General features: G+C 33.5%; 1 protein-coding gene across 1 annotated transcript in view; it reads right to left on the reverse strand.

Moving 5' to 3' along the window:
- Nucleotides 1-14,472, reverse strand: part of VEGFC (vascular endothelial growth factor C) — a 107,161-nt gene that overhangs the window by 32,757 nt on the left and 59,932 nt on the right. Inside the window, exons 2-3 of the mRNA XM_087418658.1 lie at nucleotides 4,349-4,562; nucleotides 2,694-2,884 (exon numbers count right to left, since the gene is read on the reverse strand). Of these exons, the coding sequence (XP_087274784.1) occupies nucleotides 2,694-2,884; nucleotides 4,349-4,562 (405 nt within the window). The remainder of the gene's footprint in view (nucleotides 1-2,693; nucleotides 2,885-4,348; nucleotides 4,563-14,472) is intronic.

Below are 14,472 nucleotides of genomic sequence, written 5' to 3' on the forward strand. Positions count from 1 at the left end.
TCTTTAATATAAATATTAAAGTAATATTGAATCAAGATCACCCTATAAAGCTTGAGACATTTTTAAAAGAAGATTCATTTTAAAACATTTCCTCTATATTAACTCCAGGCATAACAGAAGAATTTGTGGAAGAAATTAGTAATGAAAAATAGTTTTCAATATTGTCAACTGGCAACTGATTTTCACCAGGAAAATAAAGTAACTATAAAAAAATGGGAATTTCAAGAAATAAACAAACAAGAAAATCTCCACACTATAGTGGTTATTATTTAACTCTCCATCTTTACAATATGAGTACTTTGAAAATAAAATTTCATCTAACAACTAAATACAATCAGGTATTTTCAAATGATAAATAATGAACTCTTAATAGATACATTTTGTTTTATTTGATAAAATAATTCTTCAAAATCTATCTTTTAAGTCTATCCCATGTCATCCCATTTTTTAAAAAGATATAGCCCTTTATTCTTTGGAAAACGCAATTGGTATATCTAGACCTTTCGAAGATCAACTAAATTGATATTTGATTTAAATCAAACACCATAATAATAAACAGTGTGATCTAGGACCCAGATCATATTGCTTAACTGAATTATTTTCAAATATACACTATTAAATGTATTCCAAAAAATACACTTTAATTCCTAAATCACCCATATTTATTTTCTCTTTTTAAAAAATGACATTTGTTCAAGAGAATCAGTATGCCAAAATCCTTTTATGGAGTTTGGCTTGAATATAAAAGCAGTAACATTTTTAATATTAATATCTTTTTAAAAGAAATGCTACTTTTTGGAGAATATCCTACTGGCATAAGTATTTCTATTTGATTAAAAAAAGGTATTTAGTTCTAACACTTACTAAAAGATTTTTGAAAAAGATGGTTTACTTCAGGATAAACACATAATATCCAGTAAAACCTGTGAAATTAGAATTATTTTATTCAGAATAGTATACAATATAAATCTATAATTTCTTAGCTAACAAATTCTCAGTGTTTGATAAAAATTCAAGGGGAAGGGGGAATGAATAAAAGAGAAGTTTTGCTGTGTCCTAACGCTACAATTATCGTTATTCCATTAAAATATTAGAATTTTGTCAAGCACTGAAATGCTATCACATAATCCACAAACATATATTCCATTGAGAATGTTTCTAAATGCATGAATATATTTGAAGTCATACTGTTCTTCTTGCTAACACATGCTAGAATGAACCTTATGTTATTTTGCTGTACTTATAGGAAATAACAGAGCATAAACTACTTCTGGCTATGCTTAACTAACTGTGATAATAATAGGAATGATGAAAGACCCCAAATGATCACTTTTTAATTTTTTTTTAACCTTTAGGGTTAGGCAGAGGCAAGCTGAATAGAAAATACAGGTTTATAATTTATTTTCATTTCCTCTTGCAAGTCTTATTTCAGTCTCTGAAATAGCTTGTTCCCTCACATATGAGCCATATAAAGAAATAGCTATTTCGATTGTATAACAGGACAGTGTCTCCAGACTCAGAGATCAAATGATCATTACAATAAAAATTTTAGAAATTTTCAACCAGAAGGGAAAATGCAGTTGAAGGAACTGAGGTAGTAATCTTAACTTTCATTTCCACTTAATTTTAAAATAAGAGTAGATTTTATTAGTGGGAACCATGTAGATCAGCTAAAGTTTGTATGAAATGAAACTTTCATTTTATGTGTCCTAAATATACCATTCTATAATTAAAAATGTTAATTTACTGTCATCGCACATGATACAAATCAAATCTAACATCACATTTTTAAAAAATCTCATTGATCATTCTAAAGGTCAAAGTACGGTTCTGAATGCACCAGATTACCTATGCTATTGCAACTCTCAAAATAAACTGGAAAAGACTTTTGAGCAACCACAGTTTTATCAGCCCAGCCCTCATCACTGGGCTTCTCCAAACATTCCTGTGCAGAGGCCAGTGGCACACAGCATTTTAAACAACACTCTGTGGTTATCATCAACACACAAACGTGCCCTCTGATAGCCAGTCTCCTCTTCCGTGGAAGACCTACAACACAGGTTTGTGCGTCTGCTCTGAAAATCCCGGATCCAAACTGAACCTCAAGAGAAGTTTCTTGGTTATTTATTAGAAGCTTAACATCTAATGTGACGGGACTTTATAGCTTACTCAAAATATTTGAGATTTAGTGTCAGAATATTTCCTTTGCTTTCTAAATGAACACAATGAGTATGTTCAGTGTGACGGCTTATTTCAATACTACGCCACTGTTTCACAGACCATATACATGTAATTATACATTTTGAGTGTGTAATTTGTGTTGTATCTCTATAATCAGAAGACTTAACCATTTAAAAGTAATTTATTGCCAAATGAAAAGGTTTATCCTTCAAGATCAACAAATATGTGTATGTGTATATACTTACACATGCATTCATATGTATATTTATTATTTTCTTCTCTTGGCTTTGATACCAATATATGAACACTATTCGTAAAGCATCAAATATTTTCTTTATGATATTATATCATCAAAACCACAAAATATTGAACAATTAACTTCATTCCCTAAAGAAAATATAAGCAACTCTGAATTGAACTAAGTTACTTTAAAGGGATCCGAGTTTAAGCAAACTACTCCCAAAGTTAAGAATTCTGAATGAGAGGCTCCCGGGCAGAGCGGAAACACCTACCGTCTTGCTGAGGTAGCTTGTGCTGGTGTTCATGCACTGTAGCCCCTCACTGTTGCAGCAGCCCCCACATCTGTAGACGGACACACATGGAGGTTTAAAGAAGGTGTTTGTGGCTGCTCCAAACTCCTTCCCCACATCTATACACACCTCACGTGGCATGCATTGAGTCTTTCTCCACTCATTATCAATACCTGTCGAGTCACAGGGAAGGCCATAAGTTACACAGAAGCCACCAAGGGGAAGAGCCCACAGCAGTTGGAAGACACTCACACTGGATTTCAGATTTTCAGATTTAAGTATAATATATAACCTTAAAGAAATAGTTGACACGATCCTAACTTGCCCTGAGAATTGGAATACGATATGGTATTTAACAGAGCAGCTAAGGATACTGATAAAATTCATTTCAGCTGTCATGTAACAAGCTAAATTAGGATTATGCCTTCTTAAAATTACACCAATATTCTATAGCATTATATTTGGTTTCTTTCACTTAAGAAAATGAAAACTTAATATATAGATGCTTACAAGACCTGCAGAGAGAAAGTCATGCTCATTTGCTATAAGGATGTACTATTTTTGTAATCTCAAAGCAAATATAAACAACATGATTTAATTTTTCTTTTTAAACTGAGATGTAAACAAAAAGATGGCTATGGTTTTGGACTCAATTCAAAAATCATTTTCAGGCAGGCTATTTGGCAACTTAGAGTAATGTCATGGTGGTAGCTACTTGAAATGCAAGGATATTTTACATCAAATGGGACAAGTATCCTGAACTAAGTTTTTTTCTGGAAAGTCTAATTTTCATTCCTTTCATGCTGTCTCGTGGAATTCTGTTTCCAATGAGTTAGTAGTTTATCTATAGCACTGCTGACTCTTTAAATACTGCATTACAAATGATGTACTTCTTAAATGTTCTAGTTAATTTTCCAATATTTCCCCTAAAATAATATTTTTGGAAAAAAAAGACAAATTATTGGTTTTTCCACCATGAAGCCATTGTGTTTTTTTGCTTTTGTTCTCAAAGTAATTTGCAATCTCAAACCTTCACAGCAATTAATATCTAGCAACGGGAGGGAGTTATTTTTTAAAAGTAGTCCACCAATTTCTACCATGCCATTTTATGCAACATCATAATTTTTGTGACACTCTCGGCTAGATCTCTCAGCAGCTTTACAAAAGTCCAGCTCTCAAGCCAGTCAGCTAAGAAGCAACAAGGCAACAAGGAGTATTTGAAAAGATGATTTTGGGTGATTTAGAAATTAAGCATTTCTAAGTCCAAATCAGAAAGAAAATTTATGTGCAATTATTTTGTAAGATACAGAATGTTTAAATGATTTAACCAACATAGTGTCTAAAAGATATCTATGTGTTTTAAAAATTTTGCAATGCAATATCACCTCAATCAAAAAAAATTACCGTGTGTTGAGATGCACGCATCTTTCTATCGTTATATTTCAGGAAATCACTTAACCACTCACAGTGAAATCATAAAATGCTGTATTTTGAAAATAATTCTTTAATTTCTATTTTCTTTCCTTTCTGTCCTAAAGGTATCATTGGTACAAATGCTGAAATCAAGGGACCAGGCTGGTAAATTTTACTGGGTGGATGTACATAGCTGATTATATATATTTTTTCCCTGTACTTACTTCTCAATATCTCTGCATTATAATGTGCTGCAGCAAATTTTATAGTCTCTTCTGTCCTTGTATCGACGTTGGACTGCTCTTTATTGTGTTGCCAGCCTCCTTTCCTTAATTGACACTTGTACATTTTCCAGTATTCTGGGTAGAGCACAGTCATGAGTTCATCTACACTGGACACCGCTCGTAACTGCTCCTCCAGATCTCTGCCTGCATAAGCCTGTCAAAGAAATACACGAGATCAATTACTTAGATTAAGGGATTTGGAAACAGATGCACTAAAAAACCAAGGTTAATGTTATATATGCTAGATCCCTATTAAAAATAGTATTCATTATCCCTGAATTACTTAAATTTTCTTGGTAAAATTATATTCATATTTTAATTTGAATCAATACAATTAAAGTGAAATTCAATACCACAATCAGAATGTAAAATATGTATATATATATATAGAGAGAGAGATATATTTGTGTGTGTGTGTGTGTGTGTGTGTGTGAGGAAGACCAGCCCTGAGCTAACATTCGATGCCAATCCTCCTCTTTTTTGCTGAGGAAGACTGGCTCTGGGCTAACATCCGTGCTTATCTTCCCCCACTTTACATGGGACGCCGCCACAGCATGGCTTAAGAAGCAGTGCATCGGTGCGCAATCGGGATCCAAACCGGCGAACCCTGGACTGCCCCAGCAGAGCGCGTGCAGTTAACGACTTGTGCCACTGGGCCAGCCCCCTATATTTGGTTTTTAAGACAAAAATTTTGTGAGATATAATTTTAAAAATAATTTCTGATGTAGGTTGTCTTATTTATAGTTGTTTTATATAATTGGCTAATTTATAAGTTTGAAAATTTAATTAAGCTTGTATTACCCTCCAATATAAAGAAAATTAAATTGAAATCCACCCTAATGCTTTGCTTCATTTTTAGTTATCAGTATCAATAAAATATAATTAAGCAGGATGCTTGAAATTAGGAATCTTAGTTTTATGGAAGCTGTTTTAGAATACATAATCACATGAAGAATGGGATTTAAACAACAGCATCACATATAAGGTTTATATTTTGGTAGGACCTCCCTCAAAATTTGATCATCAAGATTTATTCTGCTATGAAAAAGACATGAAATAATTCAGAGAAAATTAATTCTGCTTAGAAATAGTTAACTGTCTATATTAGTGTTTTGAATTAAGTAGAACATTTCAAGTTATATTCAAGTAGTTACCATACCTAAGAAGAAATACAATTTTTCTTCCAAATTATACTTTGAAATTATGGCAAAATGGGACATTGTTTATCTATCTGAAAAGCGAAATATATCAAATTTTTATTTTATATTGTCATGATTATCTCAGCTTTAAAGTCTAAATATATTAGTAAATACTTTAGACTTGGGTTCTCAAAGTTTAGTGTGCAGAGGAATCAATGGGAGAGCTGTTAAAAACTCAGGGGACTGCCCCCACATCCCCCGCCAGGCGTCTTGGATAGAGATCAAGAGTCTCCAGTCTAACAAGTTATAGTTTTCCTTTTCTAATTTTTGAAGTACAAAATTAGTATATTTTGCTTTAAAAATCAAAATACTCTTTAATTGAAAGTCTTTTCACCACTATTTTTAATAATCCAAGTTATTCTAATGTAGGTGATTTCTGTACTACATTATGAGAAATATAATCTAACATGGTTTTCTTATTTATTATAGAGCCTCCTAGTCAACAGATTAGGAAATATGTTCCTTCCTATTAGATAATAATAATGGCTATAAATTTTGGGGTTTCCCCTTTGTTCATTTATTGTGTGAATTGAGCATATCACTCAATCTCTTTGGGTCTATGTTATAAAAATATGGATATTAATTCATTACTTTCTGGAATCTACAGGATGATTCTTGATATGCCATAGAGCTACACAAAATAGAATTCCACTGAATAGATGCAGGGCGGGGATGGAGAGGAGATCTTAGCTTAAATGAAAGTGACACAATGTCCTCACAGCTTCCCACAATTAAATGTTGATGAAATATTTGTCTCAGGAAAAGCTCACATATGACACAAAATTCAAGAATCAGAAGTGTTCCAGAGTCTAAGGGGATGACTCCTGGAGAGAAGGATGATGATAGCACAGGGCTAAACTTGTGGTCACTGCTACCTCAAGGGAAACGTCACAGATGGGTTTTTGTTTGCCTCTCCTTCCCTGAACAGCCCTTGAACACAGGAGCAACATGGGACTGTGTGATGGTGGGTCCCCAGGATTCTTTTCCCTATAACTCAACCGGAATTAAAGTCAGGTCATGACCTAAGCTGATCACGCGTATCTCCCATTTCCAGAACAGGCATGGGTGTTCCCTCTGCCAAGAGGAGCTGTTACACAACACAGCAGTGTCATATGACACAATGAAAGACGCACAGCACACTGTTAAGAAAAGGATAGTGGTGACGAGGGACTTTCAATTAAGTAGTATTTGAAGTTTTAAGGCAAATGACTTTTGTACTTTAAAATTTAGAAATGGAAAATAATTCTAACAATAATTATATCTATAAGAGAAAACACTGTTACCCAATAGGTCAACAGGAGAAAAATATAAGCATACAATTCAGGATAGAGAAAATATGAAAAAAACATACTAGGAGGAAATAAAAGTTATAGTTATACTCTTAGGCTGAAAAAAGGCCTTTCTAAAGGGGAATATAAAAATAAAAAGTGAACTCTCTGTATGGTAGAAAACACTGTAAACAAAATAAAAAGGAAACAATAAAGTAGGAAACCATTTGAAATATACATGACAGATGGAAAAGAACTCATATTCTTAAAATATTACATGAACATAGTAGTGAGAAAAAAATAGACAGCTACTTCAACAGAAAAATGGGCAAAGAACTTGAACTGAATATTCACAAAGAATAAATAATATATATTCGGTGACGACGAAAGTGAAGGAAACTATAATTCCTGTGATCCTGGTGGGAGTACAAGTTTCTACAGCTATTCAAAGAAAATGTGCCATTTCAAGTTGAAGGACCTTAAAAATAGGCTCCATTTTAGACAGAAAACTCACATTGGAATTAAATTTCCTAACCAACAGATGTGATAATACAATTATGCCAGATATATGTACAAATTCATCATGAGGTTGTCTATAACATTGAGCATAAAAAACAATCTAAACAGACAATAATAAAGAATTGCTTAAATAATTTACACTACAAACAGAAATTAGCACAGAAAGTAAAGTAATGGCACTAAAAAATGATGCTATAGATGTGTAATTTAGACATGAAAAGAGGTTCATAATATAGTCTATGAAAAAATAGAGCACACGATTTATACACAGTATAGACACACACACAATGTTCATATATACAGTACAATCTTTTCACAAAACAAAATTTATATATAGATAGATCGCATGCATGTGCATATATTGTCTTAAAAGATATGTAGCAGAAAAAAAGTTATCTTCTCCAAATTGCAAGATTAAGGTAATTATTATGTTCTTTATATATTTCTGTATTTTAAATTTTAAATAATGAAGATATATAACTTTTTATTATCAGAATAAAATTTTAAAAGCAATCATCTCTCAGCATATTGGGAAGCCATGGTATTAGCACTCATTTCTGCCTTTCATTTACTTTACTGTTCTTATTTCTGCATAGAGCTTGCCTTTGATATATTATTTAATTTATAACAACCATGGGCAAAAGCAGAAGCTGTCACAGACAAAATGGTATAAAAGTAGCTTGATACTGAGCAATTTACTTATTCACACTAGACTTTAATCATTAGATTTGTGTGGTGGAAAAACAAGCTTTAGTATCAAAAGATCCAAATTTCCATCTCGGCTACAGACTTTGAGTAACTTGGAGTAGATTTCATTTCTTTGAACCTCGTTTGACTCTGTAAAATGGGAATGATATCTTCCTCATAGAGTTATTGTGATGGTTCAAATAGACATTTAATATAGAAGTATATTATAAATCTTGTAGTCAGCAATCTTTGGATTACTTGTCCTTATGACATCGTCAGGGAGATGAATTTTTAGACAAATTGAAATTTTTAGACAAGTTTGAACTGTAACTGGAGTACTGTACCACTCCTGGGACAGTATTTCTTTAGATCTGTCTCCTGCACTTTTGTTCTAAATGAGCAGCCGAGTAGGAATTCAGCATTGCCAGCTAAGTGATAGGGCCCTTCTGTGAATCTGGAGAAGACCGTAATCTTGACAATAGATACTACCAGCTAACCACGGCACATTCACATTCATATTCTACTTCTGAAGAATTTGAAGAGGTCCCAGTAACCCAGAATGAGTTCTGAACCAGGGACACACCAAAATCTTTCAAGTAGAAGTCAAGTTCTTTCTCAATGCTTTCTTGAGTCTTGATGTTCACCAATGTTTTCCAGAACGTTGAGGTCATTGTCTTGAATGTTAATATATTCCTTTTATTTCCCAAAGTGATTTGGTATGTCTTAAAATAGAAAGTGTCTTACAAATGGATATTCAACTGCAATAAAAAAGCCTCAAGTAACCTAAAAATGAATCTAATGCTGCATTCTACCTTAGAGGGACCAATTAGGAGGTTCCAGTAATTAATTTTATGTAACTCTAGCATGTATGCATTTGCGAACAGCAACCTATGTGACATTCAGTGGAAGATTTTGATGTTACAGAAGTCAAAGCTGAGTGTGCAATGTCGAAGGCAGGGAACCACAATCAGGAATAAAGCCCTTCCTTGATAATTCATATACCTAAAACACATTCCCTTCTTACTCTAACAATAAAAGATGAAGCAAGATCTCTGATTCTAGGAGGTTATATGATGAGAAAGAGCTTTGGGGTTTCACCTGAGCTCTGTAATTCTCCTTAGTTATGAAGAATCATAATATGAAGTGAACACTGGGTGGCACCAACAGTGACCCCTAGTTGACTTTACATTTTACACACACAGCTTGCAAAAACTAGCGTTCCTCTTGCTTCCCTGCATTGACTAGGGGTTGTTCAGATGCCTGTTAGGGAGAAAGCATAAGTGCACGTACCTTGTCCTTCCTCTCAAGAACTGTGATAACCCAGAGAGTCAGTGATAGGCGGGAAGTGGTAGTCATCTAGGGTTAATGTTAGCCATGGTCCTAGATTTGCCAATGAGTGGAAATTACCTTTTCAAAAACCTACAAACCCAATGTCAACAGTCCCTTCAAACAACAATCTTCAGTTAATTGCTATGCTGTATATAAATTTGGAACTCATTTAATAATTCTATGGGGTAGAAAATTCATGGGGAAATGCATTTACTTGAAATTATGGAAACTTTTCTTTCACCTAAAAGCCTATACTCTTATCAAATACTAATAATCAGAATAGAAAGAATGGGCAAGAGTCCACCAAAGAAAGGTTTGCTCACACTACTGTATTTTCATGAATTGGCCAAAAAAGTCATAGGCAAATCTGGTTAAGTTGTCCAATATCTCTATGTTTTAAGACAGGGAGGAAAATAACTTAATGTTCAAACTGGGAAATAAAGGATGTTTATACTTTTCTGAAACTGTCCATATGCTATCTTTAAAAGTCTGGCTCAAGTAATATTTTATATTTGAAAAAAATGTACATTGTCATGGATGATTTCATAAGATAAAGCAAAGGGAGGATTACTTGGTCAAAATTATCAGTCATTAAGATAAGAAACTGACTAAAAAGATTTAAAAGGAAATATTTTTGTTATTATCCATCATATACATCATCTCTTTGTCCTCAGAAACCAAATTACCAGTAGGAGTCAATTTATCATAAGACAGTTATCAGGGTTGATAACTCTACAATACCATGGAGTTTTCTTTCTTTATTCTTTGAAAACGGAGTGAGATCCAACCATTAGAATAAGTGGTTGCTGAACTTATTCTTCCCCCAAAATAGCAAAGGAACTTGCTTATTCATTCCTTCTTAATTAAGAATGGCATTTATATGACAGATGAGCTCTGGGTCATTCTGTTTCCTTTAGCTAACCTTCCATGCTAGGCAAATTCATAAATTTTAAAATTATATTCTAATTATTTAAAAATATCTTTCTCAAGAAAAATCTGGGCTAGGTGGCAGAATGGAGAGGGTTTTAGATTTGAAAAATCATCCAACACATAGTTATAAAATTCACTTTTAAAGTCACCCCTTGGTAAAGAATCGTAAATAAATATGGAAAATCAACTGGCATCCTTCTAAGGAATAGAAATTTGTAAATGCTTTACATAACCTTAGCAAATCATGTTACCTAATGTTTCAGTGAAGGTGTCAGAGTCAGGATTCTTTCACCCACGAGTCACCCATCATCCATGTCTACACCAACCTGATGTGCCACAGATAGGTAACCCTGGAAGCAGATATTTAAATTTTAGTTTAATATTGGAAGTTTTTAATTGGAAGTTAATTTAATTTTTGCCTAATCCTCTGAAATATTTTATTGTAAATTTTGAAAATAATGCCATAATAAAGAATGGACTCATTTTATATCTCTTATTGATAGCATCAATTATTTATTTTTGAAAAAGTTACTTTTTTAATTTATCACATATATGAATTAAATAAAAAATCAAATATTTATTTCATCAAAATCTAAGTTAGTGGCATAGTAGTTAAAGTTCAGTGCGCTCTGCTTTGGTGGCCTGGGTTCGTGGGTTCAGATCCCGGGCACGGACATACACCACTCATCAGCCATGCTGTGGCAGCAACCCACATACAAAGTAGAAGAAGATTGGCACAGATGTTAGTTCAGGGCCGGTCTTCCTCAGCAAAAAAAACTAAGTTAAATAGACTCTTTGAAAATATCTTAAATATTCTTTTTCAATTGTTATTTTTGAGATGACTTTCTAATCTAATGATAAAGTAGACAGTCATATCTGTATAATGAACACAATGCACAAGATACCCTATGCACACTGATTTCTTGCACCCAACACTGAAAACCACCTGCTTGCCTCTTATTCTCGAGTGAAATTGACTTCCCTTCTTTGTAGAATGACAAAACAATCTCAGAAATATTAATGCCAACCTTTTTCTGGATATGATTGCAAAAATAGCAACAGGTAGGAGAAGCCAAAAATAACGAGTGCGTTTACCGACTACCAAGGAAATGCCGAGGAACTTCAACTTATTACTCGAATATTCCAATACACATATTGCAGAGCAGTGGCTCCCAACCAGGGATGATCCCCCCCTACCCCAGGGTCATTTGGCAATGTCTGCAGGCACTTTTGGTTTCAGACTGTGGGGTTGATGCTACTGGCCACAGTAAGCAGAAGCCAAGAACCCTGCTAAACATTCCACAATGCACAGGACCGTTCCCCAGAAAAAAGAATTATCCAGGCCAACCTGTCAATAGGGCTGCTGCTGGGAAACAGCAGCTGAGTAAGAATGGGCTTTGTCATTTATTAGCCTCTTAAGAACAGGCAGAAGGTTGCAAGTTTGCATGAATTTCACCTTGTAAAATCCTTAGAGACATCAGAATGAGTGAATGAATGGATCTAAAATACCACCAGCAGCTGGACTTAGTAACTGTAACTTTCTTAGGGAGATTTATTTATTGGCAAGGGTAACATTATTTTTCTCTTTACATAGGCTTTACATTCTCAACAGCCTTCCTCTGTTTCATGACAAAAAGGGGATGTAGCAGTTTAGACACAGTCTTCCTCGGAAAGTAAATTCAAAATGTTTCATAATTATTTTCCTTTGATTGCTTGGAAATTTTTGCTGAAGATTCAATTAACTTCAAAAATAAATTTTCACATATTTTTTCAAAAACGCTTATTCATAAAATTATTTTGAAATTAAAAAATGTAATAGGTTTTTATAATATTTCTTTTTAGTAATATTTCTTCTTTGAGATTTTAAAGACCAATTTATATTAATGCTATTTAATAGTGGACATAATATTAATATAGCTTTTAAAAAATCTTTAATTAATGCATAATATTCACATAGAAAAGTGAATAAGACATAAGGACACAGTTTGATGAATTTTTACAAATTTAACAAATCCTTGTCATCATGCCCAGATCAAGACACAGAGAATGCATCACATTCCAAACACTTTCTTTGTTCTTCTCAGTTATAATTCTCTACTAAATGTTATCATTTTGTTATGTTTCTCATTTCTGACTTCTACCAACATAATTAGGTTTTACTCATTTTCACATTTTCCATAAATGGTATGCTACAGCATATAATATTTTGTGTTGAGTTCTTTTCCTCAACCTCATGTTTGTGACATTCATCTGTGTTGTGTGAAGCAACTGGTGTCATCGCTGTCCCGTTTTCCACTGTATGAACTACTGCAATTCATTCATCTAGTTATGCTCTACATGTCTTTTTAGGGACACAGTATGAATATTTGGGCAGTATATAACTAGGAACAGAATTGATGGTTCATGCAATATGCATATACTTAGCTTTATAGATAGGGCCAAATCATTTTCCAAAGTAATTGTACCAATTTACACGCCTGAGGGCTGCATATATGAGTCCAATGGCTCCATAACTTTGCCAACAACTAGTAGTGTTGTTTTTTTAATTTTAGCCATTCTGATGGGTGTGTGAGAACACTTCACTGTGGTTTTAATGTGTAGTCCCTGGATGACTAATGACATTGATCACTCTTTTATGTTATGTGGACACTGAGTTACCCTCTTTTAAGAAGTGCCAATTAAAAGCACTTTTTATTCATTTCTGTTGGCTGTCTTCTTTGTTATTGATTTATAAGAGTTCTTAATGTATTCTGGATATAAGTTCTTTGTCGAATATGTGTATTGTAAACATCTTCTTTCACTACGAAACTTGTATTTTCACTCTCTCAATGGTGTTTTTTGATAAATTAAAGTTCTTATTATTAATGATGTCTGATTTTTTCTTTATGCTTAGGGCTTTTGGTGTATTCTTTTAACAATCTTTACCCACCACAAAGTCATGAAAAAATTATCCTATCTTATCTTCTGGAATCTTTATTATTTACTTTTCACATTTGGACCTACAATTAACTTAGAATTGATTTTTGAGTATCTGGGAGGAAGAGGTCAGGATTCTATTTTTCCTCATATCTAATTGATCCAGAACCATTTATTGAAAAGCCTACACTTTCATCATAGCACTGCACTGATCCTTGGCTGTGAATCACATGACTATGTTGGGTCTGCTTCTGGACTTTTGGACTTGTTCTATTGATCTTTCTGTCTACCCTTATGCCACTACCACACCACAACAGCTTTATAATTCATCTTGATGTTAAGTATGTTATTTGGTTTATACTTGCCATGCCTCAAATTTTAATATTATATGATGTACAAAATTTTTTTGCAATTTCACTTCCTTCCTCTTCTAAGACTAATTTCAAGTATGGTTTTTGCAATAAACTTGAGGGACTTGATGGCATTAAATAATATAAGTCCAATACATAGCCGAGTGTCTTGTATACCTTAGGTACTCAAGGATAGCTATAGGTAGTAATAGTAGTAGTGGTGGTAATAGCAGTAAACATGTGGGCAATATTTATATTAAGGGATATTTATTAAACTACATAAAAGGTTCAATTCTCAAAGCATACTTTAATATTAATTCTTATTCACTTTAAAACCTATGTTCTTTGTGAAATCTCAATTTGCCCAATCATATGTACACATTACGTAAATCACATAATGCATACATTGAGAGATGTTTCTAACAAAATGTCTAACTGAATTCTAAGTTTTCTAGGAGAGATTACAGTTTGGAGAACCACACACGGATGGTACAACTTAATGCTAAGAGTATGTGTTTAGGGCACAGATATACCTCTGTTTAAATCTCAGCTTCCCCACTTACTATGGGTGTGACCTTTGAGGCTCATTTCCCCATAGGAAATATGAGGACTTCTATAACAATCAAATGAGCTACTTTGAAATAAGGTATGTAAATAGCCCAGTGCTTGTTTACAGTAAGTGTTTAATAGGTGTAGAAAATGATGACATTAATAACACCCTCAAGCCTATGGTTCCCCATTTATAAAATGTAGATGATAAAATGTCCCTTGGAAAGCTGTTGTGTGTGCGTAATAAGATAATGTTTGTAAAGCGTGTAGGAAGAAGGCTGGTACACTAGACAGTCACCTGTCTCTAATATTTTAAA

This window comes from Ceratotherium simum, chromosome 28, assembly GCF_057802395.1.
Source record: "Ceratotherium simum simum isolate JZ-2026a chromosome 28, ASM5780239v1, whole genome shotgun sequence".
Taxonomy (NCBI): Eukaryota; Metazoa; Chordata; class Mammalia; order Perissodactyla; family Rhinocerotidae; genus Ceratotherium; species Ceratotherium simum.